Consider the following 27,830-nt stretch of genomic DNA (forward strand, 5'->3'; position numbering starts at 1 on the left):
GAAAAGACTCCTTTCACAATAGCATCCCAAAAAAATGAAATACATAGGAATCAATCTAACAAAGGAAGTAAAAGACCTCTACTCAATATTGCAGCACTTTCAAATAAGATATTGAAGAGGATATCAGAAAATGGAAAGACATCCTTTGTTCTTGGGTAGGAAGAACCAATATAGTGAAAATGGCCATACTTCCAAAACTGCTATATAGATTCAATATAATCATAGAACTAGAGAAAACAATGTAAAAATCCATTTGAACCAGAAGAAACTTAGAATACCAAAATCAATTTTAGGCAATAAAGAGAAGGTAGGGGGTATCACAATCCCCAACTTGAAACTATACTACAAAGTTACTATGATAAAAATGCCATGGTATTGGCAAAGAAACAGACCTCTAAACCAGTGGAACGGATTAGAAGATGCAGAAACAAGTCCAAACACACTCAGCCACCTCATCATTGACAAAGGAGCCAAATAACCTCACTGGAGGACAGACAGCCTCTTTAATAAATGGTGTTGGAAAAACTGGGTTTCAACTTGCCAAAGAATTAAACTAGACCTATATCTCTCACTGTGCACTAAAATAAAATAAAAATGGATTAAAGATCTAAATATTAAAATAGAGATGCTAAATCAGCTGGAAGAGAAGTTAGGTAGAACTCTTGAGGACATTGGTGTAGGAAAAGATTTTATGAAAAATACCTCATTTGCCCGTGTACTAGCACAAACAGCCTACAAGTGGGATGTCTTCTTATTGAAAAGCTTCTTCACAGCAAAAGAAACCAATAGTGTGAAGAGACAACCCACAATTTCAGAAAAATTTTTCACCAGCTATTCCTCATGCAAAAGTCTACTATCTAGAATATATAAAGAATTTAAAAACATCAGACCTTCTGAATATAAAGACCCAATGCAAAAATGGGCATCTTAAATGAACAGACATTTCTCAGACAAAGAAGTAAAAGCAGCAAGTGAATATATGAAAAAATGTTCAACATCACTAGTCATTGGAGAGATGCAAATGAAAACAACACTGAGATTCCACCTCACCCCAGAAAGTATGGCTGCTATCATGAAATCAACCAATAACAAATGCTGGAAGGGCTGTGGGGAAAGAGGAACCCTGCTCCACTGCTGGTGGGAGTGCAGACTGGAGCAACCACTGTGGAAATCAATATGGAGATACCTCAAAGAACTAGTATTGGAAGTCCCATTTCACCCAGCTATTCCCCTACTGCATATCTTCCATAAAGAATTAAAAGAATCATACCACAATGATATATGTACACTCATTCATAGCAGCACAATTTGTAGTAGCTAAAACTTGGAAGCAGACCAATTGCTCATCAACAGGAGACTGGATAAAGAAAATGTGTTTTTTTATGAAATGGAATACTCAGCCATTAAAAATTAGAGACATTTATAGCTAAATGGATGCAAATTTAGTCAATATTCCTAAGTAATATAAATAGAACACACATGTAAATACTAAATAATTTCTCTAGTGTGAGAAATTCAAAGTGTAAATAAGGACTAAAAGGTATGACAGATAATGTGAAAGAGGAAGAAAAGGGGCAAAGGGGAAGGTGAAATGGGAGGGGTGGGGGAAAGGAAGGAATGGATGAAATTACTATGAGAAAATGAAAAATAACGGAAACAAAGTCTTTGTAGATAGGGAGGGTGAGAGGAGTTAAATGGAGGTCAGGGGAATGGTGAAAAAAATAAAGGTACAAATTTCCAATAATGAATGTGATTATACTGTGTATATTAAATGTACCATAAAAGTAATTTTTTAAACGTTGGAAAAAAAATAAAAATCTTCTGCACAGCAAGAGAAATAACCAACAGTGTCAAGAGACAACCCACAATGTCGGAAAAATTTGTCACCAGCTGTTCCTTAGATGAGGTCTACTGTCTGGAATATATAAAGAACTTTAAAATGGGACCTCCCAAATTAAAGACCCAATCCAAAAATGGGCATCTTAGATGAACAGACATTTCTCAGACAAAGAAGTAGAAATAGAAAATAAATATATGAAAAAAATGTTCAACATCACTGGTCATTCAAGAGATGCAAATGGAAACAATGCTGAGATTCCACCTCACGCCAAGAAAAATGGCTGCTATCAAGATATCAGCCAATAACAAATGCTGGCTGGGTTGTGGGGAGAAAGGAACTGCTTCTCCACTGTCCGTGGGAGTGTAGACTGGTGTAGCCATGGTGGAAATCAGTATTGAGATTCCTCAAATAACTTGGATTGACCCAGCTATTACCCTACTGGGAATCTTCCCCCCAAAAATTAAAAGCATCTTACCACAGCGATATATGTACACCCATGTTTATAGGAGCATAGTTTGTAAAAGGTAAATCTTGGAAACAACCCAAATGCCCATCAACTGGTGACTGAATAAAGAAAATGTGTTGTTTTTATAAAATGGAGTACTACTCAGCCACAAAACTGATAAACTAAAGATGCTAAATGGATGCACATTGAAGCCATAATCCTAAGTAAAACAAAATAGAATACACGTGTAAATACTGAATAGTTTCTCTGGTGTAAGAAACTGAAAGTGTAAATGAGGGCCAAAATGTATACTGGATAATGCAAAAGAGGAAGAAACGGTCCAAAGAGGAAAGGGAAGTTGGGTGAGGATAAGGGAAAGGAAAGAATGGAAAGAAAAAAGAATAGAAGAAAAAACAGAAACAAAGTTTTTTGTAAATTAGGGAGGGATGGAGGGATTGAGAATTGGAAGGGAAATAGTAAAAAAGAAGAACTAAGATATAGCATGTACAAGTACAAATTCCCTATGATGAATGCGATCATAATGTATACCTAAAATGTACCAATAAACTTAATTAAAAAAAGAAGGTTGGTTACCAAGATGAGCCACACATGCAACTAGAAGAGATATCCATTCCAAGAGATGCACAAATCTCAGTATGGAAACAAAATTATGAAAAACAAGTCAATGCAACGTGTCTCCCACAAAGATTCATAACTTGTCAGTAACTGAATGGACAGATACAATGAAATACCAAAGAATTCAGAAGAAAAATGATACTGACTTAAAAAAGAATACAAGCAAACTCCTGAATGAATGATAAAAGACACTGTAGATACGAAGAAGCAACTCAACAAAGAAATAGAAACCCAACAAAATATATAAATAAACAGAAGTCTTGGAAATGAAAATCTCACTAAGTCAAATCAAAACTCAGTAGAAAACCTTGCCAGTAGACTAGATCGAGCAGAAAATTGAATTTCAAGGCATAAAACTAAGGTTTATGAATTATCATATTCAGACTAAAGAAAGAATTTTAAACAGAACTATAAGAACACTGGGGCATGGCTAAAAGACCAAACTGATGAAATTTTGGTGAAGAGGGCACCAATGTTCAGAATAAGGGTATAAAAATGTATTCAGTGAATAATGACAGGAAACTTATGAAATCTTAGGAAAGATATTGATATATAAATGCAAGAGGCAGTTACAACTCCAAAAGGGCATGACCAGAAAAGAACCGTGCACATCACTTTATAGTTAAAATGTCAAGGGTAAGGAAAGAATTTTTTGTTTTATTTTGATAGCTATAAGAGAGAAACAGAAAGACAATTTTAAGTGTGAACCCAAAGAATAACTAAGATTTCTCTGCAAGTCCTCAAAAGGCCTGCAGAACAAAGAACAATGCACCAAAGCTCTAAAAACAAAACAAACAAAAAACTGCAAACCTAGGATTACATATACAGAAAAGCTATCCTTCAAAATTGAGGAAAAAATAAAGATAAGCATAAACTGAAGAAATAATTTTGTTTATTCACAATAGATTTGAATATACCTAAACAAGAAAGTGAAAGAACTATATAATAATTTTGGAATACTGAAGAAGGAACTCAGAAGACACCAGAACATGAAGATCTCCCATAATCATGATCATTAGAATTACTATTGTTAAAACGACTACTTTACCAAAAGCAATCTGCAGGTTCAATACAATCTCCATTAAAATTCAATAACATTTTTCAAAGAACTGGATAAAACAATTCTAAAATTCATATAGAAACACAAAATACCCAGAATAGTCACAGGAATGTTAAACAAAAAAAGCAAGGCTGAAGCATCAGAAAATCCAATTTCAAATTATACTACAAAGTGATAATAACAAAATCAGCATAATTCTGGCGCAGTGACACACAGACTAATCAAAAGAGTAGAGGACAAATAAATGAACACACACAGGACAGCCATCTTGACATAGAGGCCAAAACGCATTCGAGAAATGACAGCTACTTTAACAGATGGTGCTGCAAAAACGGATGTCCTCCTGTAAAAGGCTGAAACTAGATCCTTATCTTTCATCCTGTAGAAAAATCAATTCAAGTGGATCAAAGACCTAGGACTAAGACTTGAAATTTCAAAAGTGCTAAAGAAAACAAGAAAATACTTGAGGCCATAGGCACAGGCAAAGTCTCCCTTGATAAAATCCCAATAGCACAAGAAATAATAGCAAGCATCAAGAGATGATACTACAGCAAATTTAAAAGTTTCTGCACAACAAGGGAAACAACCAAAAAAGTGAAGAGAGCCTACTGAATGGGAGAAAACCTTTGCCAACTATTCTTCCTACAAAAGCTTATTATCTTCTAGAATATGTAAAGAAATAAAAAAATCCTTAATACCAAAAACATCAAATAGCTCATTTAATAAACAGTTAATGAATTGAACATTTATCAAAAGAAGAAAAACCAATGTCCAATAATTATGTGAGAAAATGTTCAGCATCCTCAGCCATCAGGAAAATGCAATCAGCACCACACTGAAATTCCATCTCACCACAGCCAGAATGACCATCATGGAGGGTACCAAAAACAAAAACAAAACAAACCTAAACAATAAATACAAGAATGCACAAATATTATGGAGTGTAAATTAGTACAGTCACTGTGCAAATCAATATGGCGGTTCCTCAAAATTAAAAATAGAACCACTATATGACCCAGCTTTGGCATGTACCTAATAGAATTAAAAGTCAGTATACTGTAAGGATACCCACATAACCCATGTTTATTAAGGAACAATTTATAATAGCTAAGATGTGGAACCAACTTACTAGGAGAGGTGAGGGATATATTAATTCATGTGACTTCAGTAGTCATTCCACAATGTATATGAATCGCAATACATGATCTTATCTGTAAATTGTACTGAGTAAAAAAGTATATATCAACAATAGCAAAAAAAAAAAAAAAAGAATTCCGAGAAAAAATGTCTTTGCTTTATTTTTGCCTTTTTCAGTTTGTCAGAAGTGAATAGGTGATACCCATCATATATCATTTTCACAAACAGAAAGGCTATAACTACTAATAGTATATGCTGTACCTTTGTCTGAGGTACTAACTGAGGAACAGTGATAAATTTAGAAATTACTATAATTAATTCACAATATGTAAGATTCTACAAGTATCTTATTTCCTCATTTTATTCTTATATCATCTTTATAATAAGGTAGTAGGCACAACTATGTTCATTTAAAGATGAGATAAATCTAACCAATAGAAATTTTTCTAAAGTTACACAAATTTTTTTATATTTGAAACTGCCCTCTAACTTTGACCTAACGTTCTTTTGAAAGTAATTTCCCACATCAAAGTACATAATCTAAAACAAAAATAAAAAATTCTTACTACCAATAAAAATATCACTTTTATAAAGTGTTACTACATTTGTAAAGATACTTAATAAGTGCTTTTATAACATGAATCCTAAGATAAATTCCTTTGCTAATGTATGTATTACATTGACTGTCTTTAACAGAATACCACATTATATACTATTCTTACATTTAAAATTATGAATGTATGTTTAGTAGTTAACTTGATCCATTTATACCTATACTATATTGAAATAAAAATAAACATAACCAATAGATAAATCATTTAAAAACTTACATAGATTCTGGATTCATTATACAGATGGCTTCTGAACACTGACATTTTGTTGGATCATCATATCCTATTCCTAGACTGAGTCCCAGCATCTGAACGAAAATAACTGAAAATGCTTCCAAAGTTATGTCCTTGGAATACTACATCAAGGGAAATTCAAAAGAAAGTCATTTCACTGGATAGTAGTGAAAATAACATTTTTCATTATGAATTTTTTTATCTTATTGAGTTCATTGGTACTTTTAAAGTGTATAGTACAGTTCCATTCATCACTGGGATCTTGTACCTCTACATAACAGGTCTTGGTTCTCATTTTTCCCCATTTCCCTGCCCCCACTTCACCCCCTCCACCCTCTCCTATTGACAAACACTTTGTTTCCATTTTTTCTTTTTCTCCTATTTTTTCTTGTCCCTTATTTCCTTTCAGCAATCCTTCAAATATTTTTGTTTTTTAATCAACTTCCTAAGGATAGAGAGATATGGTTCCTTGAGCAAGTGAGAAGCTGAAGTTCTACATATAACATTTTATTGAGATATAAAAATATTGTTCAGTGTCAGGCTTTGTCATTAATCTAAAATTGAACACCTGAGAGGATACTTGGGTAGATCTGTAACTATATAAAAGAGTAAAAGGGCTAATTTGATGAAGAAATTTTTATCAAACCATAATCTAATGACTATATGGACCATAATCTTCAACATACTCAATTTCTTAAATAACTCTGATATTCATTCAGCAGTTTATAGGATCTCCTCCCAGCTCATGAAATGATCACATAACCAAATTATCTGATACAAGTATATTGTCTGCATCCTCCTAGGACCACTCTGACACATTTGATAGGGAAAACTTTTATAAATAACTAAAACCTATGAAGTGTCATAATATAGAATAGCTTCTGCTGTCCCTAACTATAGTCTATTTAGCTAACAAGACACCAGAGGCACTAATTACTGGATGAGGCATTTGGTCTTACCCTGAGATAATAGGGCACATCAAAGTCTTGGGCTCTGGAGAGACTGAAGCCACCTGATTATAAAAGTGTCAAGATGAAAAGGACCATTGCCAACATTTGCTCCCCTGACCCTGAACACCCCCCTTTCCTATGAACTAGAATAGATAACTAGGAGAATCTTAAAGGTAAACTCCCCAACTGCAAAGAACTGTTACATCTGGGTTGAAAAGATTAACTATTTTGTGACCATGATTTAAACTGTGAGAATGAAATGTAACCACCCAAATAAAGTCAAGGCTGTGAAACTCTATAAAGTCAATCCAGGCATTGCTTATGTGTAATCGACCCTTATTGATAAGTAAATTTGTTATTTTACTTCCATTCTGCTGCCTCACTGTGTGTCACTTACTGATTCCTTCTGTAACACAGTGACTAATATCAGAACCAATGAAAATAGACTCTCTTGATGGCATTCTTGGATTACATTGATCACATACTGAAGCAGTACATAGATTTTTTTTTTTTTTGCCAAGGAAAAATATAACACTGGTAATTTACTGTATGCACTGACATCATTTCTCAAATCACCACCAATGTGGGTATTGAATAAGGGGCAGGATGAGGTGGGAACTAAGTTTTCAGGAAGATCAGGCATTTAATTGCTAATGTGTCCATAGTGATAATAAATGTTTTGCAGTCAATTTGCAAAAAGGCAAGCCTAAGGAGTCCACATGGTCTATAGGATCTTGTTTCAAGATAATCTTAATAACAAATTGAGAGGAATCGCAGATCTTCCCTATTATTACCCAAATTCCAAAGTTATGGCTAGAAAGTAAGTACTAGCTAAATCCCCACATTGGGCTCCTAACAAATGGAGCGAAAGTTATTATGATAGAGAGGGTCATGGGAAGGCCCAGGAACTGCTCCAAACATGCTGAGTCAAAAGTAATATGGCATCCCTGGAGAAGTACGTAGCCTACTGCCACCATCAAAGTTTGAAACTCTAGAATTATCAATATGTATGCCATCATCATTTAACTTGCTTGTCTGGTGTAAAAGCTAAATGAAAGATGAAGAGTGAATAAAAATTACTGCAAACTTAATTTTGTGGTGATAGCAATCACATTGAAGATTCCCAGTATTACATAACTTGAGTTGGGTAAATCAACATAGCCTCCAGCAAAGGGTATGCAACAACTGGCCTAGCAATCTCCCCTCTTTTTTTATTCGTTATATGCAAAAACAAAAAGCATCTTGCATTCATCCTAGAAGTAGTCATAAAGGATCAATAAGTATACAGCATTGCTATATCTTGCCTTATGGCTATGCCAACTCTCCTTTCCTTCTCTCCGTGATAATACAATCCTGAGGAAACGTGATTGTCAACATAGCCCACATCTGTTAATCCCAATGAGATGGTAATAGTATGTTTTCCTAGATCTACTGCACAAGAAGTAGCAAATATCACAAGTGTTTTAATAAAGTACAAGCATGCTAGAGAGTAGGAGATGAATATAGCACTTCACATTCCTAGGAGGGCAGTGATCTGGGACATTATCAAGACATTCCTTCTGAAGTTGGACACAACTGTATGTGCCTTGTATAGGTCACTGTAACAAAAATGGGAAGTCTAGGCTTGGTAGCCTTATTTGCATATTAGAGGCAACATATGACACGTTTGGACATGTCTGCTCTATTAATGCTCTGCTCTATTAATGTGCCAAGTACTCCATAAAAAACCCTGACTTGACACTTGGCCCAGTAAAGGTTAAATGTAACCATGAGTCACTGTGTGACTTTAACCACAATATCTCACCCTGGGGTAGATGTTGTCTCTTCCACAAAGCATAAAGATGGATGCTCACAGCAATATTCTATAGAAAGGTTTAGAAATAACAAATAAACCACATGTAGGAATCTCAAACTCCCAGGGAATCATAAACCCTTTGCTGTCTCTCCCACAACTTCATTCCTTTTATGCACTGAATAGAAAGGAAAAAGCATGGGTCATTCTACAAGTGGGCCAGCAGGAAGTGGGTATGTGAGCCTTGGTCAACTGAGAAGGTGGAAACTGAGCATGCTGAGGCACGCCTTACTTGGAAGGCTGAGGTAAAAATGTGGTGAACTTGAGGCCAAACTGGGTAATACAGTGAGACTCCCATAGCAAAAAGGAAAAGGGGAGAGGGGCAAGCAGACAATTCCTCTGTTGTTCATGTTCTTTAAAAGCAGGACTAGCCTGAGGATTCATGGACAGTCAAAAAGAACGGACTGACTGGCCATGTCTCAGGATGATTTCTTGGTAACAAGGAAGTCTAGGGGAATCACATGGAGTTCTGAGAATGAAGATAGACTGAAAATGCTCATGTTCTATTGCATCATACTCGCCTAGAGGAAACTCAAACCCACGTCATCAAGATCACTTGGCTGCATTTCAGTCATACTTGTTCCTTCCAGACGCCTCCGTCTTTCCTCAAAAGGCCAGTGTACACAAATGTCTCATGCCTGCAGAGATGAAGGCCTCGCATGCCTTTGTACACAAATAAGCTCTCCACCAGCCATTAAGAAAGGGCAGTAATGAGCCCCCACTGTGGCATTACTTGGATCAGCCAGTAGTGCTGGGGATAAGCTTATTACACCAGATCATTCTGTTACTGAAAGAGCAATGATTGGTCCTCACATGCTCTGGGCACGGATTTTCCTTGACAGCCTGCATCGTTTCTACCAGCACCACACTCTCATAACCACAGACTGTTTTCTACATCACCACACAATATCAATACAGACTGAGGTCACATTTTGTGATATAATTTTCAAAGAAGTAGGTTCAATACCCACACACAAGATTTACTAATCATATCTCACAATCCAGGAGCACCTGGCTTAATAGAGTGGAACAATAGCTGGCTAAAGTCTCACTTGTGGCACCAGCTAAAAGGTAGTATATCTTGAGAGGTGAGAATGGTGTCAACAGTGATTTAAAATATCCCACAAGAGCAGCCAGAACTCAGTGTCATGTCCCCCATATCCAGTAGGCATTAATCTGAAAATAGAGGAGGAAGAGATGACGAGAGTGGTGCTTTTCACTATAAAATCAAAGAAACTATGGATGGTGTTTTTATTTTCTGTTTGGGGAACATGGAATTCAGTGTACAATACTTAGGTACCAGTACCTATGGGCAGAATGATTTCAGAAGGAAGAATAATCTCAGTCCCATTGAATTAGGTTAGTTTTCATGAACATTTTAGCCTTTAACTAAAGCTACAACTATCAGGTGAACCTTTCCAAATTATTTTTCACTCTTTATTATATTAACCTCTGTTCTCCTATACACTTCTTTATGCCAAGAACTTTACAAACTGACATGTATGCACACAGTCTCATCCCTATAGTAATTATTACCCTTCTCTATTCTCTTTACCAGAAACTATTATTGTAATGGTTTACCTGTCTTTTAAGGTATGTCAAATATATGTTAAATACTGGGGGTGGATTGTTTCTTTCACTAACTATTATGATTCTGAGGCTCGTCTGTATGTTTGTGCGCACCAGTACTTTACACAGTTTTATTACTGGTAAACTACTGCATTACCTAAAGATAGCACACTACTTATTTACGGCTCTTGATGGACATTTTAGGCATTCCTAATTTCATCCTGTTAGAAACAATATTCCAATCAAATCCTACCGGTAAGGATTGCCCAGCCACCCTCCAGCTCACCAGGCCTTCATCAGAGTAGACTGGTGAGGACTGCCCAGCCATCTGCAGCAACCCCCAAGCCATGTTCTCAGGCCTCATGGTTGTGATGCTACCTGGATCCACACTGCAGAGGCACTGGTGGTCAGGTCATAAAGGCCATTGTACCGAGCTCCAGAAGATAGAACAGGCGAATAACTGTGATAAACACACACCAGACCTCTGTAGTTGGTAAGCTGGAAGAATCACCACCGTCATCAGAACCTGGGACTATCTTCAGGGGAGGGGCAACTAAACCTGCAGCAGAACCTTGCAGAGTTCAACCCTGCAGGAGGTCAGGGAGCTCAACTTGGGCCTTGCAGCCAGAATTCAGCCTGAATCTGGGTCTGTCATTGACTAGTTGAGACTAATTGACTTAGTTCTGTTGTGGCAGCAGAGATATACCCTGAAAGAGGCTCTTCAATGTTTTTCTTCCATTTCCTCTCATTTTTAATTTTTAATTTTAATTTTTAAAATTTTATTTTTTCCATTCTTCAAATTCTTTATTTCTGTCTTCTTTTTCCCACTCAATCTCTTGCTCCCCCGTGTTTTGCTTCATCTCCCTTTATGTTCCAGTTCCTGCCCTAATTTGGATTACTTCTTTCTTTTTCTTTTCTTCTCTCTTTTTCTTTGCCGGATTGTCATTAGTTTCAAAGGAAAGTGAGTACACTTTATAGCTTCCCTATTACTGTTAAGTTGTTCTATGCTTGTCTGTGTTCTTGCACTCTGTCTTTCCCTGTTTTCTTCAACAGTTTCCTAGAGTTTGCATGATCATCCTGTGTCCTCTGGCTTCACTTGAAACCTTCTATTCTTTTACTTATCTATTCCTCTTCCCCAAACTCATTCTAAGTCCCCATTCTGAAGGGTAAATTTGCTATACTGAAGAGTTTATTCACTATAAATACATTTTGGGCTGGTCCTTGAATTTGATTTAATTCACGAGGTTAAAAGTCATAGATTAATAACTACCACAAATTGTCAATTTCTAATCTGTGCTTGATGCTATTGTGTTGCTGATTGTATCAATTGGGCGAAAGAATTGTGATTGATTTAATGAGTTGTCATTCCTGATATGAAAATGAGAGTGTCACTGAATCATTAGAGGCACAAAACCTAAAAAGCAGCTATCAGGAATATCAAACTACTAACCCAGGAATTAAACCAAAGGCAACACCAATAACAAAAATAAAAATGAGAAAACACTTAAGCAAGGAACAAATGCAGACTTCCAGTTCACCTGTGGCAAATTCTAAGGGAAACAAGGTGGAAGTGTCTGACAATCAACCACCAAGTCACCCTGAACTCATAGCAAAGGAAGTAACAAAACAGATCAATCGGGCTTTACAAAAATTTCAAAAGAGAAATAATTTCTCAGATAACTACAGAGGTGGCGAGCACAATGAAAGACGTGATTAGAAACTCTAGAACAGAAACAGGAAAAAAAAAAAAAAGATGAGCTCAGGACTATGATAGAAGCCACGAATGCCCAACATAGGAAAGAAATGGAATCCATGGAACAGATTCAAACAGATATCCAGGAGATTAAAAAAAAAAAAAAAAAAAAAGACAATGAAGGTCACAACAGAGCAAACCAATTAGGCAAGGCAAGAAACTAAATGGAAACAGAGAAAATTTTAACAGAGCCTACAACAGAACAATAACATAATGATAAATTAATAAATATCAGTTATAACCATCAATGTTAATAGCCTCAATTCACCAATTAAAATTAATAGACTGGAAGAATGAATTAAGAAGCAAAAATCCAACATGTGCTGTATACAAGAAACACACCTAGTTCAAAAAGAAACTCACAGACTGAAAGTAAAAGGATAGAAAAAAGTTCTTCATGTAACAGGAGCCCAGAAAAAAGCAGAAGTATCTATCTTATTTATACACAGAGTAAATTTCCAACCAAAACTGATAAAGGGAGACAAAGAAGGCCACTACATCCTTGTATAGAACACAACTGAATAGGGCAATATGACAATCATAAATATATATGCACCAAATACCAGTGTGAAAAAAAATAAGCACTAATACAATTTTAATAGGAACGTCAATACACCACAATTACAGACAGATCATCTAGGCAAAAAATCAACAATGAAATACTAAAACTGAACCAAGCTTTTGAACGCATGGACTTATTAGAGGTCTATAGAGTGCTCCACCCCACAAAATCAGAATATACATTCTTTTCATCTGCACGTGGGTCATTCTCCAAAATAGACCTTGCATTGCAAATGTTTTTGTCTCTCTATGGTTTATCTCTTCACTTTCTTCATATATTTTCATAAGCAGAATTGCCTAAGTTTAATGCGGTCCAGTTTTAGACAACTTTTCTCATATGATTAGTAATTTTTGTGTTCACTTTAAGAAACCTTTCCCTTCCTTTATAGACAAGAAACTGTGTTGGTTTTTTAGCTTTCAGAACATCTTTCTTTGACTTTAACGTGTAGATCAACTGTCTACCTAGATAACACATTTTGTCTAATTCCAGTTTACAGGAAAATTTTGTCAGAAAGACTACAAAGTCATCACTGGGGGAAAAAGAAGTACTACAAGCTATGTTCTTATATTTACATAATTAATTTGACATGGTTAATATGAATTGCTGTGCAATTTCAAAAACATATAGTACTTTAAGTTACTATTTTTAAAGTATTAGTTTGGTGGAAAATGGTTCAAGGAGTTACACAACCTTCAATGATCCATTAATTTTAGCATTAACTTTATATATAACAGTTATAAGTACTATTAATATTTAAAATACAGTTGACTCAGATATGTTAAATGCATGTAGCACCTTCCAAAATAAACCTCAAAACAAATGTTATCATCACGCAATGTTAATATGTACTAATAAAAAAAATCAGATGTAAACAGTGGCATCATAAAAACTTTCTTTTAATTACTGTTTGAGAAGTCTGAGTATTTTAAAGAATTTTTTTATTTATTTTCAATCTGCAGTTTTTTCACTTTTAGCAGAATTTTGATAGCTTTATGCCTAAAAGCAAAACACTATTTTATTTATAGAAATTTTCTTATAATTTTTCATGATACACTTCTATATTTTGAGAAATGCATGTGTATGGATATTTTTACTCCCATTTTAATTTCCAAAGATAGATGAGTGCACATGACACTTCTATAAAATATTATTCCTTTCACATACTTCAAAATTTAAATAGTAATGGAAAACAAATGCAATTTCTAAATGCAAACAGCATAAAATACATGCTAACAACTTGGGTGATTTTTTAATGTATTAATTTTCTTTAAAAAGAGTTAATAATTACATACCAGTGCAACTCCTGCAGAATAACGGGTAACACACATCTTTCCAGGAAATGTTGCTCCCACATAATCTGGATAATCTCTATAACTAAATAAACAAATAAATATACATTTATAATTAATTTTGACAAACCATCTAAATGTGAGAATTCCTGCTAATTTAAGTCTTTGGTTCATAAAATGCTAATCTAAACAAATGAGGCATGGACTTTCAATATGTCCTTAATTGTTTCAAATTTAGAAGACATTCTTAGTTAATACTCCTGATTTTTTAAGCATATTCAATATATCTAAGCCTTTGAGGGCTTTTCTGCTCTCATTACATTTGGTTAAGGTTACCAAAGCCTTTGTTCAAGCATTTTGATTTTTTTAAAATGTGCTCTTGAAAGACACCAATGAAGTTTTAATGCATGGATAGGAATGTGCCACCTGCATGTAAAAGAATTCAAGTCTCTCATGGGAATGACTTTATTATTTTACAGATAGATATTATTATGTAGCTTTAAGAACCTCTATAAATACTCATATACTCAACATTATAGTCAAAGCTTTACACCAATTATCCCATTTGATTTTCAAAACAAATATTTTGTTATTATTTGATAAAACTGAAATAAATATTTTTCTACACAAAAAATCAAACATCAGCTGGAAAATGTAAGTATCTCATATATGATATATACATGAAGGAAAAGGCTCTTTAAAACTGCTTATTAATATGCACTAGTAAAAATATATCTCAAAAGAGGTGAATCCTGAAGTATATAATATCATATTATATAATGAAGAAAAAAGTTCATGGCGGTGTTTAATTTAAACTATAATTATTATTATTACAAATGCAATAAAATAATCGTTTTTTTAAAAGACAGGAAAGGGAGGCTGAACATGGGTATTCAATATAACAATTATTTCCAGCAGGTAAGATTCTTCTAATTCTGGAAAGATACCCAGCAGGGGAATAGCTGGGTTAAATGAGACCTTTAATCCTAATTTTTTGAAGTATCTCAATACTGATTTCCACAGTGGTTGCACCAGTCTGCACTTCCACCAACAGTGGAAAAGTGTTCCTTTCTCCCCACAGCCCCACCACCATTTGTTATTGGTTAATTTCTTGATAGCAGCCATTCTTTCTGAGGTGGGGTAGAATCTCAGCCTTGTTTCAATTTGCATCTCTCCAATGACCTGCAATGTTAAGCATTTTTTCATATGTTTATTTGCTGTTTCTAGTTCTTTGTCTGAGAAATGCCTATTCATTTCAGATACCCATTTTTGGATTGGGTCTTTAAATCTGAGAGGTCTGATTTTTTTTAAGTTCTTTATATATTCTAGATAGTAAACCTTTGTTTGAGGAACAGCTGGTAAAAATTTTTTTCCCACATTGTGGATTGTCTGTCCATGCTGTGGTTTCTCTTGTTGTGCAGAAGCTTTTCAATAAGAAGAGATCCATCCCACTTGTTAATTCTTTGCTAGTCCATCTGCAACTGAGGTTTTATTCATGCAGTTTTTTCCTACATCAACATCTTCAAGAGTTCTACCTAACCACTCTTCCAGCTGGTTTAGTGTTTCTGTTTTAATATTTAGGTCTTTCATCCACTTCAATTTTAGTTTAGTGCATGGTGACAGATATAGGTCTAGTTTTAATCTTTGGTAAGTTGAAACCCAATTTTTGGAAACACCATTTATTAAAGAGGCTATCTTTCTTCCAGGGAGGATGTTTGTCTCCTTTGTCGAAGATGAGGTGGCTGAGTGTGTCTGAAGTTGTTTCTGCAGCTTTTAATTGGTTCTACTGGCCCTCAGGTCTGTTTCCTTGACAGTACCATGCTGTTTTTATCACAGTACCTTTGTAGTATAGTTTCAAGTTGGGGATTGTGAAGACACAGGGGCAGGATGGGAACTACATGGTAAATATAGGTTTGTCTCAAAGACTTCATTTTTGGAAGTAGGGAGTACATATAGTTATCATTACAAATACGAAGTTTAAAGCAGACAATATATATAGGCTAATAATTAGATATTATTATTATGGTTAATCCAATTTTTGCATCCAAACTTTAAAATTCAGTTACCGCAAAACAGGTAAAATTCGTCTAAATTAACTTAATTTTAATAAGAAATTATGGTTATGAAAAAAACACAAAACATACATAATAAATGTAGACAAGTACTTGGCTGGAAAATGAAAGGTCAATGTTTTAAAAAAGGACAGAACTGTTTCAGAAACAAAGACAAAAATCCTCAACAAGATAACAGCCAACACATTGTAACAAAGTATCATGATAAAGTTGGTTTCAAAAAGTCAAAACTTTTGATCATTAGAGAAATGCAAATTCATTTAACACTGTGATTCCACCTTACTCCACAAAAAACGGCGATCATCGAGGACTCAAAATATAAATGTTCATAAATTTGCAAAGATAAAGAAAGTCTTTTAACATTGTTGGTGGGAATGTAAACTGTTACAACCAGGATGGAAATCAATGGAGATGACTCAGAAACACCAAAAATATTCCATTCACCTAACTAAACCTCTTCTAGATATCTTCCCAAAAGAAGTAAAGACATCATATTACAGAGAGCCACACACCCATGATTATAGCTATCCAAATCATACTAGCTAAAGCATGGAAGTGGCCGACATGCCCATCAACAGTCAAATGAATACAGAGAATTCAGACATATGGGTTATTAGTCAGACAAAAGGATGGATTTGAGTCATTTGTAGAAAAATTGATGCACCTTGAGTCAATAATGCTAAGCGAAATAAATCAGACACAGAAGGCTAAGTATCATTCAGTTTCTCTTTATGGGAAACCGAAATATAAATAATTTAAAGATAAAATAACAGATAGATAATAGGAAACAGACACTGTGGAGATGCAAGGGGATCTGGGGTTGAGAAGAGAAGGGAAGGGGAACAAGGGCATAAAAAAGCATCAAGACGCCATATGTATATGTAAAGTCCTCCGTGATAAATGTATTCATTATGCATTGTAAACATGCGCTAGTAAAGCTTATTTGAAACGTAATTTAGTTTTTATTTTATTGGTACTCTGCAATACGTAACGACTGTCTTCCTCACAGGGAGGGGCAGACGCTCACAGCGCAGCTAAACACTTTCTTCCTCCCCTTCCTCTCCTCTCCCTCCATCTCTTGGTTCCCTTCACTTTTGCAAAAGCTCTGGGTCCTTATTTCCTATTATCTACTTTTTATTGTATTCTTTGTTTATAATTTAGGTTTCTCATGTAAAAGAAAACATGCTGTATCTGAGGTATCCTATTTAACATTATAGCCTCAAAGTGCATCCGGTTTCATACAGATGACCCAAGTCTATCTTTCAATGTTGCAGAATCACACTCTACATTTACACACAAAAAATGTTTTTAAATGGAGGCATTGTAACAATTCTTTCAGTTGTGAGTAGAATAAAAGGAGTTTTATTCTACAAAAGAAAGGCAAATTTTTTTAAAAATCTCAAATGCAGAAAATAAAAAATAGTGAGTTCCAGGTCAGTCTCAACTACATAGTGAGACCCTGTCTCAAACAACCAAAAAGAAAAAACAAACAAACAAACAAACAAAAACAAATGAAGTAGATATGAGTTGAAAATAACTGACAGCTCCTAAAATAAATCCTACACTGATGACAAAATAAAAATCATTTGATAAAATGTAACATTTCTTAATGATTCTAAAAATCTTTTACACCATAAAAAGTAGGAGAAAAGCACCTGGATTTGATTAACGGCTTCTATCCCAGATTTATCACATATATTGTTTTACTTTTTGAATGCAGAAATTTTTTTTTTTATCAAAAAAGACAAAAAGATACTGCAATCACAGTCTGTATCCAGTATAATTTTGGTATCTTTGTAAAGCAATGAAAAGCATAAATAGAAGATACAAATAAATAACACTTATCATAATTTTCAAATAATATGCTTATGCATGCAAAATAAGAAAATCTCAACATATAACTTACTGCAATTTTAAAACATGTATTTATACAACACAAAGAGAAGGTTCTAGTGTGGACTATAGACTGTCTTTAGTTTATAACCATACATCACTATTGTAGCAAAACTACAATACCAAGGCTAACAATAGGTGAACGTGCAAGGGTTAGGAAGAGACAGTGCATGGAAACTCTTCCTACCTACTGTTCATTCACCGGCAAACAAAAACTGCTCAGAAATACAGTCTATTAATTGAAAAACTGAATTTAGTAGTTTTGAAAATGAGTTGAATGTTTATATATCTTCAAAAATATACTAGAACATAAAAAGTATATTCATATTAGCCCAAAAACATGATCTCTGCAGAAAACTACGTAGATTTCCCAAGAGATTTAGACAACGCTTTTTAAAAATCAAGGAATTTATCATAATTATTCATTGGAATGTAACATAATAAGCACACATGGAATACTCAACACTGTAAATACTTCAGTTCATCCAAACCGACATATAGATTCACTTGATACCTCCTGATATTCCCTTTGATACCCCTGACAGTTTGTTTATGGGACAAGTATTTCACAGAAGTGCTTATAAAATTGGTGGAAAAATGGCTATGCACATGTCAGAAAAGAAAATTGCACCAGTTTTTTTATACTATATAGAGTTAACTGAATTAATGCCTGTATCAAAAGTTACAAAGATGAATAATATTAATCACTAAAAGCTAGTAAACTGAATATATAGAACAAAGAGAGACCCTTTCATCATACATAAAATTCAAAAGTGAAAAAGAAAACTCTTAAGAAATGTGTACATATAAAATGCAAATGTTTTCAAGAACAAAAGAAAAAAATCTACAGGTGCAGAAAAATAATTTACCATGAAGATAAACAAAATCTAAAGATTCAATACATACTTACAAAGTAAAAGCAAATAGTCAAATGCCATAAAAAGGCAATTACAGAAGAACAGATGCAAATCATTGAAAGCACATGAAAAGATGCTCAAATCCACTAGTGATCAGAAAAAAGGAAATTAAAATGTTAACATCATTCATTTAGATCCACTGGACTGGCAGAAATGAAGAGTAGTATCGTTTAGTGCTGGCTGATAAGTACAGGAAAGATTAATCTCTCAGTATGCAAAGGGAAATGCCAATGTGCTGCCTTTAACATACATAGATAAATACATAATTACATATAAATATAAAAAACTTTGTGGATTAACCCTAACAAATCTAATAAGAACATGCTTAAAAATATAGAATGATACTTTGTCATTCTAACATTAACATTTAAAAGTAACGCAGAAAAATTTTAGGATAAAATACTTGTAAGTCATCAATTTTTTATTAAACTTATAATCAAAATATAAAGTCAACAATAAAAAGCCCATATTTAGTGGCTTAGTGTTCGGGCTCTGAAATTACTGAGTTCAAACTCTGGATGTGCCATCAGATGCAACCGTCCTGAGATGGCTTAAACTCCTGAAATCTAATGTTTTCATTTGGAAAAGCCTGACAAGCTTAGTAGTCAATATTGGTAGTTTTTTATTGCCTGACAATAAGAAAGAGACCACAAGACTTGAAACAAAACACATAATAAATAAAGTCTGACTCACAGGCATTAATAACATTTCCTGAATTAATCTACATCATGATCACAGATCTGTATTTTCTTTCTAGGAATACTGAAACATTATTCTTACATGAATAGGTATGCAACATCATGAGGCCTTAGGGTAAAATAGGACTGCTTCCATTCTAAAAACTTTTGCAATAATTCGCGTGCCTCACCATCTGTAGAAATCTTATTTTTATCTGACCACATCTCCAATGATGACAACACAACAGTCACTTTAAGTTGTGTAAGCAACTAGAAACAGAAAAAAAAATATATGGGAAATCAATCATTATTTCACTTTATAATAACCTAGAAATTATTTCTGTAGTATTATAAATTTACAGTTTATATTAATTAATTAATTATTCGGAAACACCAGCTCAAGAAAACAAAAAGGATCATTTCAAAACTAAAAAAATCTCATGTGAAAAGGAAAATACTTACTGAATTTATAAGGTTGATCATTTCAATGACTTTGTTTGTTATGGCCATGCTATCAGAGCCCCAGTAATCATACTGAAAAACAGATTTAATTTTACATTTTAAATAGTTTGCCATATAGCATTTTGAGAGTTACTGTTTATCTCCTGGATGATCTGGTATTGAATAGTTCAAAAGTTAAACATTAGCAAATAAAAAGAAATATGAGGTGTATCACTGGTATTCTTAATAGTAATGTAAAATGGGACGATCCCTTTGGGAAATAGTTTGGCAGCTTCTTATTAAAAAGAATACTGGGCACTAAAAAAATACTGGGCATTAAAAAGAATCTTCTGTACACCTGGGCATTTCTCTCAAAGAACAGAAGCTGATGCTTGCACAAACAAGGGCACAAGAACATCCCTAATATGTATTTTTGGCCAAAAATGAATATTCTTTAAGTGATTAAATGGTTTAAAAAGTAGTACATTCAGTCCGTGGAATACTATCCTGCAATAAGGAGAAAATGAACTGCTCACATGTAGATAAAATAAGACTGACTTGGGTTACTTGGCTTTTCGTTTTACACATTTATATATTATGACAGGCCAGCAAGAGGAATGAAATCTTCCCATTGCCCTCGCTCTGTGGAAAATTACACATTTACACGAACTATTGAGAAGCAGTGAGAAAGGAGAACACATACCAAAGCTTTGTCCACCACAATATGCATTTCTAGATAAAGAGGAAACAGGTCTGGAGCATGTGACTCTTCCTGAAACAAACAGCAGAAAAACAACAACAAAAAGGAGCATGTCAAACTTGAAATTTCTCATCATTTATTTATTCTGCACTCTTTGAAAATTGTTTTGTTTTTAATATATAATAAATCCGATCATCATTGAGAGCTGCTACATGCACATAACACATCTTAATTCTTTTTCTGATCCCCTCGCCTCCCCTCTCCCTCCATCTCTTGGTCCCCTTCCCTTTTGCAAAAGATCCATCTCCCTGTTTCTCGTTATTGTTTATTCTGCTCTATAATTTATGTAGATTTGGGTTTCTAAGAGAAATCATGTAGTATTTAAGATTATATGTCTGATTAATTTCACTCAATATTATGGTCTCAAGGTGCATCTATTTTCCTACAAAAGACTGGTTTCTCCCTTTCTGCGGCAGACTATTACGCCACTGTGTATGCAGATCACGTTTCCTTTATTCATTCATCTGTTGGTAGATACACAAGCCTCTTCCATGATGGAGATATTATGAGTTGTGCTGCAAACATGACTATGCGTGGATTGCTAAAGAAGTACAAACTGCCTATAAATGAATGCAAAAATACTTCTCTGGCCACTACAGAGATACAAATTAAAACAACACTGAAATTCCTTCTTACTCCAGAAAGAATGGCTGTCAATAAATCAAACAGTAGTGAATGCTGGCGAGGCTGGAGGGAAAAGGAAACCCTTATACATTGTTGGTGGAGATGTAAACTAGCATGACTAGAGGTATCAGTACAGAGATTTCTCAAAAAATTAAAGCTAGAAATTCCATTTGACCCAGCTATTCTACTTCTAGCTATCGTCCCAAAAGAGTCATTGTGAGCTCTTTATTATGAATTTATAGTAGGGGAAAGAAAAGATGGGAAAGCAAAACAATGAGAAAAGTGAAACACAAAAACAGTCTTTGCAAATAGGGAGGGGTGGAGGGGTTGAAGGGAGGGCAGGGGAGTGCGGAAGAAAATAGGAATCAGGATATATCAGGCAAAGGTACAAGTTCCCCATGAGGAATGTCGTCATACTATATCCCTAAAGTGTACGAATAAACAACGAATATTTTTAAAAACACACTTCAGAGGTTTCAATAAATCTCCGTATTTAGAAATTTGAAAAAAAACAACTTACAGGACATGCTTGGGTGTGTGCTTATCAGTTGATGACCTGCTTTATGTCACAGATGCTAGCAGTAACACTGATTATTGACTCATTTTACATCAGTCCATAGATCTACAGTTTCCAATGTCAACTAGAACAAAACACCTATCATTTTTAATCATGTATTTCATGTGAATATACAAAATTCATGACACTTCTGTTTACAAACTATGTAGGAACTGAATGCTGAAATAGTGGTCACAGTCTTTGCTTTCATTCCTTCCTGTATCCATGTCCTTTGCATGTGACCTTGCAGAACCTCTCACCAAGAGATGGGTCTGTTTCCCGAGTCCGGATCTGGGCTGAGGCCCAGTAACTTGCTCGAGGCAGTAAACGCGGTGTGAGTGCTGCTGTGCCAATCTGACAGTCACCTTGCACACTGCCCCTCTTGCTCTTGGAAAACCTGCTTGTGAACATCTGCCCAGTCTGAGGTAAGAAACAGGTTGACCAATTCATTCTCATTTCCCAGAAAAAATACGGTCAAAAAAAGAAAACTGTCCATTGCCTTAGGGAAAAAGGAGTTGCTATGGTGCATGGGCCTCACCCCACCCTCATCCTACCCCACACAGCCAGCTGGGCACATCCGCGAGGAGGACACTCAAGTCCCTGGCGTGGCTCGCTGGTGTCAGAGACGGAGACTTGAGTATTTTCTGCTGTCTGCTGGCTTCCTGAAGGGTGTGCTCCGTCTTGGAGCTTGCACGGTAGTGTTTGTGAGAAGTATTTATAAGTAAATATGCTACCTGCAACTAAGCAGGAGGTAACAAACAAGCAGCAGGGGTGATGAGAAACCTAGGAAGGAAAGCTGGGGAAGGGTATGTGTGGAGAAGTGAAGGCACACAAAAGCCCTCACATGTGCTGGAAAATCCATAAGGGCACACGTGTGTCTGAGGCCAGACACAAGTTCACAAGTGCCTTTGGGAGACACTAAGCTCTCCCGGCTCACCTGGGCAGTGTAAAGGAGGGCTGCAGACAAAAGCAGAGTTAAAACAGCTTGGGTAAATATTGTAGGTACTTCTATTTTGGAAGAAAGGGCTACTTTGGCTTTCTGTAGGGCTGTGTATTAGTTTAGTTTACTAAGACCACCATTACAAAGTGCTGCAGGACACAGTAGTTTAAAAACAGAAATTTATGGGCCCAGGATTTAGCTCAGTGGCGCCGCCACCTGCCTCACAAGTGCAAGGTCCCGAGTTTGATCCCTGGTAGCAAAACACACACACACACACACACACACACACACACACACACACACATGTGCGTGCACACGCACATGCACACGCACGCAGAGAATACCGAAAGATCCTAATGGTATAATTGACAATGTGAAATGAGTAGAAAAGGGCTAAAGGTGTAGGGAAAGTGGGAAGGGTAGGGGAAAGGAAATCAGGAAAAAGAAAAAGAAGTGAGAAAATGAAAAAATGGAAATGAAGTGTTTGTAAATAGGGGAGAGGGGTCAAGGGAGGGCAGGGATAAGGGGGAAAACTGAGAACCAAGACCTGTCATGTAAAGGTACAAGATCCCAATGATGAATGGAACTGTTCTGTATACCTAAAATGTACCAATACACTCAGTGAGAAAAAAAATAAAAAATAAAAAAACAAGAAGGATTTGCACATCACTCCACTCCGCCAAATTTACATATTTATGCCAATCCTACTTGGTACAAAATTTTTCTCCTTCACAATTACTTTTATAAAGAACAATACATGAAGTTATACAAGGTATGACTGAAGAATTTATATATCTGTACCTGCTAATCCTGTTACAGACATTTTAAATTTATATATAATTTAGTCAATGTTCATTCCTTGGACATGAATATAACCTTTATAAAATATTCACTATATTAACTTCAATTAATACAAAGAGAAAAACAGAAAATGAGTTTTTTAAATTTATACTGATATAATTTATACTGCTATACTGATGCCTAAAATACTTCAGGTAAATTTTAGAATGTCATAAAACTATCCCAAAAGTACAAAACTAAAGTGAGTCATGAGAAGTAAATAATGGAATATTGCAAGAAGGAAAAGGTAATAATAAATGGTTTCCAGAACACTGTTTGATTAATAAATGATTAAGGCAGTCATAAGGAAAGGATATTTCCTAAAATTGCACTGTAGGTTAGTACCCTTACATTTAAAATATATAGAAGCAATAATTGCTTTGCCAAGTAGTAATGAAACATACATAACTCACTTCATTTATAAAAATGCTATAGTCCATTGGCTGTTTTTCTCTGTTTCTGTTACTTGTCTTAAAGGGTCCAAGTTCATTGGTTCCATTCCCTAACTTATAAAGTAGATGCTGAAATTCAGCTGTAGATTCCAGCGGCTCAATTCCATAAGAAACATTTTCAAACTGCAGTATTCCCCTGTAAAATCCAAAATAAAGTCTGAAGTGCTTTTAATGAAATGGTATAAAGCTGACAAAATACAAAAGAAAAAATATAGACTGCTTTTCATACAGTACTTTGTTCCAAGCTGTGTCTTAAGCTCACGCTGAAGAGACGAATCACTTCCTTAATTCGTAAGACCAAAAGCAACACCTAATCAAGTGCCAGGAGCACAGCATTATAGTGATTTCCCTGATTTCCCACTTTGTGTCTGACTAATTCAAACACTAATAAATGGAAATTTTGATGAATTTTTCTCTGATTAGCAATAATTTTGGAAAAAACTATACCACCTTTATAAAATATATAGTACACTTTTATTTATAAAAATAAAATTTAGCAGCAACTATAAAATAAAATGTATTGATTTGGTGTAAGTACACATCTGAATAAGAAATCAACATCAAGAGTCTGCAGTTATAGAAAATTGTGTAATGAGCTTCCTGTGAACATAAGTAACATTTATGTCATTACTATATAAAAAACAACTTTCAGGTCTAAATTTAGGATTCCACGTAAGAAACATTTGTTTGTGAAAAGTGAGGGTCTCTCCAAAATAAAGCAGAGAACTGCCTGACAGAGAAGACACCTCTCTAAGGGGGGAAGAGGAAAAGTTCAATCATTCCAGAAAAGTTCAAGAGCGTGACATTATTTGGAAAAATATGAATGTGATATTAATAATTATTTATTTACATATAACTTTCCACTTCATCTGGAAGATGATTTCCCTGAGAAAATGTAAGGCTGGTTTGATCTTTATTTATTTTCATATCTCCTAACACTGAGATTTAGGATAGATGTAATAAATACTCTTTGCTGAAAAAAATAAGTCATCTGAAGCTTAGCTTGCCAACTGCTGTTACTGTTATATCAGTAGAGGAGAAAAAAATGGGAGGCAGAGCAAGGAGACTAGAAAACGCAAACCTTCAGAGAACCTGGGAATGTCTCCGGTCGGTGAGGAGAGAGAAGGAGCTCAGCAGAGGAAGCAACTGAATCATCTCCATGGGAAACAGGAAACTTACTTACACTTACTTACTAAATAAATTAAATTCACAGCACCTGAAATCATAACCACACTATTCTGTAAACAACAACAGAAAAGAAATCACCTCAGTCCAGAGCAGGTGCGGAGCACGGCAACAGAACGTGGCTGTCCTTGGATGTACCCTTGATAGTAACACTGAGGCTAGGAAAGAGAGAAAGTAAGTTGGTGACTGAGGAACTACGAATTTCCAGATGACTTCCTACCTCCCTACCTGACTGAACTTTCTCAATACGGTTTGCGGGAGACACAATTTACAACAGCATGACTCAGGGGACTCGCAAAGACTTCCACGTCACTGCCACGTGTGCTTCCATTAAATGCCCTCATTAGATCATGATGTGACAGCACTAACCCTATAACCTTATTCCAAAGTGTTATCTTGTTTTTAGATAAGAGTTACTATCCAGCACACAAATCTAGTTCATCAAATAAAAGATAACGATTGTATATCTGGAGTTTTTTTAAGGTCAAAATATGTTGTCTCAAATAGACAAGAACATGACAGCGTGGGAAGGCTGAAAGGCTAGACATGGGACATGGTATGTGAGCCCGATCCCAAGAGTGACTGACTGGCAAGCTGTACTGAAACAGGAAATGTAGGAGTTAAGGATGAATCACTACTGGAGGTAGGGAGGGACTCTGCATCACGACAGGAGCTTCAACTCACCATAAACATACAAATACTCAAAGTGTGTATTCATTAAATGACATAGCATCCAAAACCGTATAGCCAAAAGTGAACATAAAAACAAAATTCAGACTCACATTAAAATTCTGTAAACATGATTTTTCTCAGTAGCTGATAAACATTCAATATCTACAGGTGTGAATCACATGGTTTTGAGCAACTAAATAATATACAGAGAACATAATACCTGAAAACAATAGAACACACTTCCTAAAAATACATGTAGCATTTTTAAAAATGAAATGATATTCTAGGTCATAAAGCTGGAATCAACCGACCTCAAACGTACTGAGTCTCATCATACAGATCATACAGTCTCATCTCTGGCCACAGTATCATCAAGCTACTGGTATGTAGAACAGCAAACTGGCAGAGAAAAAAATACCTGGATGCTTTCCAAGAGTCAGCGGCGCCGTCAGATTTGGAATAAATAAATGTGAGATTTCTTTTTAGCACAGTGCTTGACCATGGAAGTAAGGGGGAGCAGAAGGAGCAAGAGAAATGGTCCTGTCCATTGCAGTGAAGTAAGATGATGCGCAGCCCAATCTGTCAACACAGTTTGATTACATGTGACCTATGTGCCAGGTACATTCCTAGACACTAGGACAGTATCAGTGAATAAAACAGTCAAAAGCCGTGCTGTCATGAAAATTACATTCACTGGAAGAGACAGACACAATATGGCACATCAGACTGATAAGTCCGACAGAAAAGGCAAACAGGCAAAGGAGATACGGAGAACCCCAAGGGTAAGACTGTAGTTTAAAATGGTGCTCCGCTAATGCTGTAATTTTGAGCAAATTTCTGGGGAAATGAGGAAGGAAAGTATGGGTCTCCTGGAATAGAAAAGCTTTTGTATCCTGAGAAATAGAAAAGACAAAGTTGTCGAGAAAAGATGTCCTAGCTGTTAGAAGAACGAGGAGTGGCTGGAACTAAGTGACAAAAGCAGAGAGTAAGAGGAAGCAAGGCGGAGGGGCGAAAGAGAACTTGGCTGCATGAAGCTCCGGGATCTCTGGGAAAGCTGAACAACGTACTTCATAAGCAATGGGAAGCCATCGCCACAGAGAGTGAGCCTGAGGCCCAGCTCTCACAGGATGCATCTGACGGCCGTGCTGAGAGCTGACCGAGGACATGGACGGTGGCAGAAACCGGGAGACTGTTTAAGAAGTTACTGCAGTGATCCAAACTAGATATGTGTCTTCTTGGAAATGGGCCGTATCACTGGACAAAGGAAGACGAATTTAGGGTTTGCAGTTTTAAGGCCAGGTTCAGCAGGATTTACTGATGTGGTTTATTCATCTATTATTTATGTCCAGTTATAAGAAAATGAAACTTCCAGTGGTCTGTTTTCAAGACAAAGTAGTTAACACTGAGTGGAAAATTGCTGACAGGTAAAACTGTCTAATAACTGACAAAGTTCATGTATCTAGAAGGTCCTTAGTAAATGGGACCTTGGGGAAGAAATAAACTAGTAAAAAATTATGTTTAAAAATGTAGTCATGAGTAGGGAAGGACGAAAGCACAGAACGCTCCATTTTCATGATAAGATAGCCACAGCCAAGTAGAAACAGTAACCAAAAGTGGCATGAAATATTGGAACAGGAAAATCTGCTTCTCAGAAAGTTGCAGAATAGAGAGCAGGGAGGGCCGGGGATTCAGCACAGTGACACAGCCTGCCTGGCAAGCTCAAGGTCCTGAGTTCGATCCCCAGGACCCCGAAACAAAAAAACAGGAAATACTAAGAAAGAAAGCCGAACTCAAATAGGGAGGTGGACCACAGAACTGCCTTATATAAAGTAAAGGAATACCTGGGCAGCACCCAAGATTGTA

At 35.6% G+C, this 27,830-nt stretch overlaps 1 protein-coding gene across 1 annotated transcript in view; it reads right to left on the bottom strand.

Annotated features, from left to right (window-relative positions):
- The window catches only part of LOC104857336 (disintegrin and metalloproteinase domain-containing protein 32), a 96,575-nt gene that overhangs the window by 52,663 nt on the left and 16,082 nt on the right, over positions 1–27,830 (bottom strand). The window contains exons 6-12 of the mRNA XM_010617166.2: positions 25,377–25,453; positions 24,072–24,246; positions 20,642–20,710; positions 19,960–20,031; positions 19,601–19,767; positions 13,942–14,023; positions 5,949–6,085 (exon numbers count right to left, since the gene is read on the bottom strand). Coding sequence (XP_010615468.1) covers positions 5,949–6,085; positions 13,942–14,023; positions 19,601–19,767; positions 19,960–20,031; positions 20,642–20,710; positions 24,072–24,246; positions 25,377–25,453 — 779 coding nt within the window. The remainder of the gene's footprint in view (positions 1–5,948; positions 6,086–13,941; positions 14,024–19,600; positions 19,768–19,959; positions 20,032–20,641; positions 20,711–24,071; positions 24,247–25,376; positions 25,454–27,830) is intronic.

The sequence above is a fragment of the Fukomys damarensis genome, unplaced genomic scaffold, assembly GCF_012274545.1.
Source record: "Fukomys damarensis isolate Sample0158 unplaced genomic scaffold, DMR_v1.0_HiC HiC_scaffold_18, whole genome shotgun sequence".
Classification (NCBI taxonomy): domain Eukaryota; kingdom Metazoa; phylum Chordata; class Mammalia; order Rodentia; family Bathyergidae; genus Fukomys; species Fukomys damarensis.